This window comes from Lolium rigidum, chromosome 2, assembly GCF_022539505.1.
Source record: "Lolium rigidum isolate FL_2022 chromosome 2, APGP_CSIRO_Lrig_0.1, whole genome shotgun sequence".
Taxonomy (NCBI): domain Eukaryota; kingdom Viridiplantae; phylum Streptophyta; class Magnoliopsida; order Poales; family Poaceae; genus Lolium; species Lolium rigidum.
This window is the reverse complement of record NC_061509.1, coordinates 150,063,410-150,066,478: the sequence shown is the minus strand read 5'-3', so window position 1 is coordinate 150,066,478 and position 3,069 is coordinate 150,063,410. Positions and strand designations below refer to the sequence as shown.

Sequence of the window (3,069 nt, the reverse complement as noted above, 5' to 3'; positions counted from 1 at the left end):
CAATGGGCCTCCAGTCTACCCAAGAGGGCCCTCGACCTTTCTGGCACTGGAAGCAAAAGTTGGTGGGTGCCATCCGTCTCCGTTCCATTGTTCGATTCTGACTCCAGGTCGATTCGATATCTATTACTAAAGGTATGTGCCATCGATCCTCTCCATTGCTATCGTGTGCCAAAATTTTGTTAAAGCACGATTTGCCTTCAATAAATATACTTCCATCGATCCAGGTACATACTTCACCCCCAAATCCGTTGTAAAAGAAAAACTTCACCCCCAAATCCAAGAAAAACCGACACCAAACTATCTAAGATCCATCGAAAGAGCTACAATTGCCATGACTTCCTCCGCTGATTTCTCCCGGATCCTCCCCCGCGTGCTCATCGTCTCCGGCCGCACCGCCCACGGGAGGAGGTTCATCGGTGAGTTGTTGATCAGTTCATCTTAATTTTTTGGTTGGATTCATTGGGCGAAAGCAGATATGGGTCGGGCGGTTGCTCACATTGGCACGTCGTGGATGCAGGGGACTATCACCTACACGGCGCGGTGTCGATCATCGTGCCACGGGTGTCCGGTGTGCATGAGATGCTCGACTCTTTGGAGCCCATCCACGGCGTGCTTCTGTGCGTCGGTGAGGGCGGAGATGACGACCTGTCACCGGAGCAGCTCGAGGCCACGAGGCGCCTCCACCCGAGCGACGCCGCCGAACAAGACTCCATGGAGCTCCTCGCGTGCTGCTGCCTCGAGCGCAACATACCGTTCCTCGGCATCCGCGGCGGCTCGCACGTCCTCAACGTGGCCTGCGGCGGCTCTCTCTACAAGGACGTCGAACGCGAGCTCATGCCCTCTGCCGCCATCCGCCACATCGACTATGCCGACTATGACGGGCACCGGCACCAGGTGCGCGTCCTCCCCGGGACACCTCTGCATGACTGGTTCGCGGACTCCCTCGACAATCAAGCTATGATGGTGAGCAGCTACCACCGCCAGGGCGTGAGGCGGCTGGCGGAGCGGTTCGTGCCGATGGCGTTGGCGCCGGACGGGCTGGTGGAAGGGTTCTACGACCCCGACGCGTACAGCCCCGGCGAGGGTCAGTTCATCATGGGTTTACAGTTCCAACCGGAGCGCATGCGCAAGGCCGACGGGTTCGACTACCCCGGCTGCCCCAAGGTCTACAAGGAGTTCGTCCGCGCAGCGGTCGCCTACCAGGAGATGCAGCTGAACGTGACATTGTTGCCCCTGACGCTCGGGGAGAAGCTGGCACATGTATCCCGTCGTAGAAGGTGGACTGTGGCTGTCATTGTCCAGATTTTGTGCCCTGTAGGCGTGACCTCGTCTCTGGTGTACGCCTACACCCCTTCCTTCTTCAGCAGCGTCCCATGGCGGCTGCCGCTGCTGCTCTCGTCCGGCGTCTACTGGTCGCTGCTGTTCCTGATCAGGTCCTACGCGGAGTTGTTCCTGCCGTGCACGCCGATGACCGTCGTCGAGAAGCTCTTCGGCATAGGACTGTGGGGCATTGGTCTAGGCGTTATCACTCTAATGTTGAGCATCGTCCTAGGCATCTCCGTCAAGGACACCCGTGTCTTGGCGGGATGCACCTGCGTCGTCGCTGTGTTCGTCATCGGGCTCGCAGCGTTCTGGGTGTGGCTTGCTCGCACGTACGGCGGAGGTGAGTCGTCGGAATCTTCTACGCCGCCTACAACAGCAGCGGCGGCGCAGAAGCCATCCCTTCCACGAAGGGTGCCAATCTAAGATAATCCCTCCGTTTTAATTTAGTCTACTTTCTAGTTCCAAATTTTGTTCTAAAATAGTTTATATTTTATCATCTTGTAGTCAACATTACACTGAAAATGAAGGATCGAACAAATTTTCGAGCTACAAAGTAAACTATTTACTAGGAAGGATCACGCGACGGTGCATGCCGCGCACGTGTGAGCGAATGAGTCAACTTTATTATAAAAGTATTCAACTTATGTTTAATTATGCGGTTTTGCTATGTCTCAGTTAACTGAGATTTTCTTAAATCTAAGAACCTTAAAAAAAAGTGGTTGAGTGGTACTTTTCTATTAAAGAAGGGTAATTGCCACCCTTGAATATGCGACTAAATCGAGTTGTAATTTTCTTTGAACTGCAGTTGCACTATTATGAGGTGACTGAGACTAAAAATATCTCAGTCAACTGAGACGAAAATGGCAAGAAAATACATATCTAATCTTCTTTATCTTCTTTACTATTAAACGCGGATCGGTGGTGTCCGTACGTCCAAAAACCATGGTACATCAAAAAGACCCTGTTGCCTCGTTCGTGTGTTTCCCGCACAAAAAATCGTGTAAGAAAACCGGCCAGAATTCATCCCGCACCAAGCGAAGAAAACCAGAATCCAGATGAACCACGCACACGATTCCTTCGTTCGATTCCGACCCACCTCCCGTCCCGCATAAAAAAACATGGAAGGAAGAAAACTGGCAGGCAACGAAACCAGGCAGCCGATCTCCACGTTTGGCACGTCGCCAATTCATCGCCATGTTTTTTTTTTTGCGAAACACAGTACAATCAAAGACGCTCATACATACGTCCACACACTCACCCCTATGAACGCACACACGCACACCCTACCCCTATGAGCACCTCCAAGAGACAGCGTTGAAGAACTGATCCGACGGATCTTGAGATTGACGAAGTCACCACTAGAATCCCTTCCAGATAGTACGTCAATACGTCCAGATACGCTTCAATCCAATTAATTGGGGTGTCGCGTTTTTTTTTTCATGTTTTACCTCAAAAAGAAAGGGGTGTACAAAGGGCCAATAAAGGCCCCAGGAGAGACGTCCGGTGCCCCTGGCCGGCCGGCTACCCCGCACTAACATAATCTTTCCTACGGGATCACGCACTAGTAGAAAAATGGGCATCCATCCATTTTGCACTGACCAGACCTTTAGTACCGGTTCGTAAGGACCTTTAATACCGGTTCGTGACACGAACCGGTACTAAAGGGTTCGCGTCAGCAGAAAAACCTTTAGTACCGGTTCGTGACACGAACCGGTACTAAAGGGCCTTCGTGTCACGAACCGGTAC

At 52.3% G+C, this 3,069-nt stretch overlaps 1 protein-coding gene across 1 annotated transcript; it reads left to right on the top strand.

The window, feature by feature from the left end:
• The first annotated feature begins 331 nt into the window (after nt 1–331).
• LOC124690220 (putative glutamine amidotransferase GAT1_2.1) lies at nt 332–2,006 on the top strand. The gene is made up of 3 exons (XM_047223634.1): nt 332–416; nt 518–1,663; nt 1,999–2,006. The coding sequence occupies exons 1-3, from the start codon at nt 332–334 to the stop codon at nt 2,004–2,006; spliced, it is 1,239 nt and encodes a 412-aa protein (XP_047079590.1).
• The last annotated feature ends 1,063 nt before the right edge of the window (nt 2,007–3,069 follow it).

Coding starts and splice junctions, on each gene's coding strand:
- LOC124690220 (XM_047223634.1), top strand. CDS start 332: ATGACTTCCTCCGCTGATTTCTCCCGGATCCTCCCCCGCGTGCTCATC. Junction 417..517: donor CCACGGGAGGAGGTTCATCG/GTGAGTTGTTGA, acceptor TCGTGGATGCAG/GGGACTATCACCTACACGGC.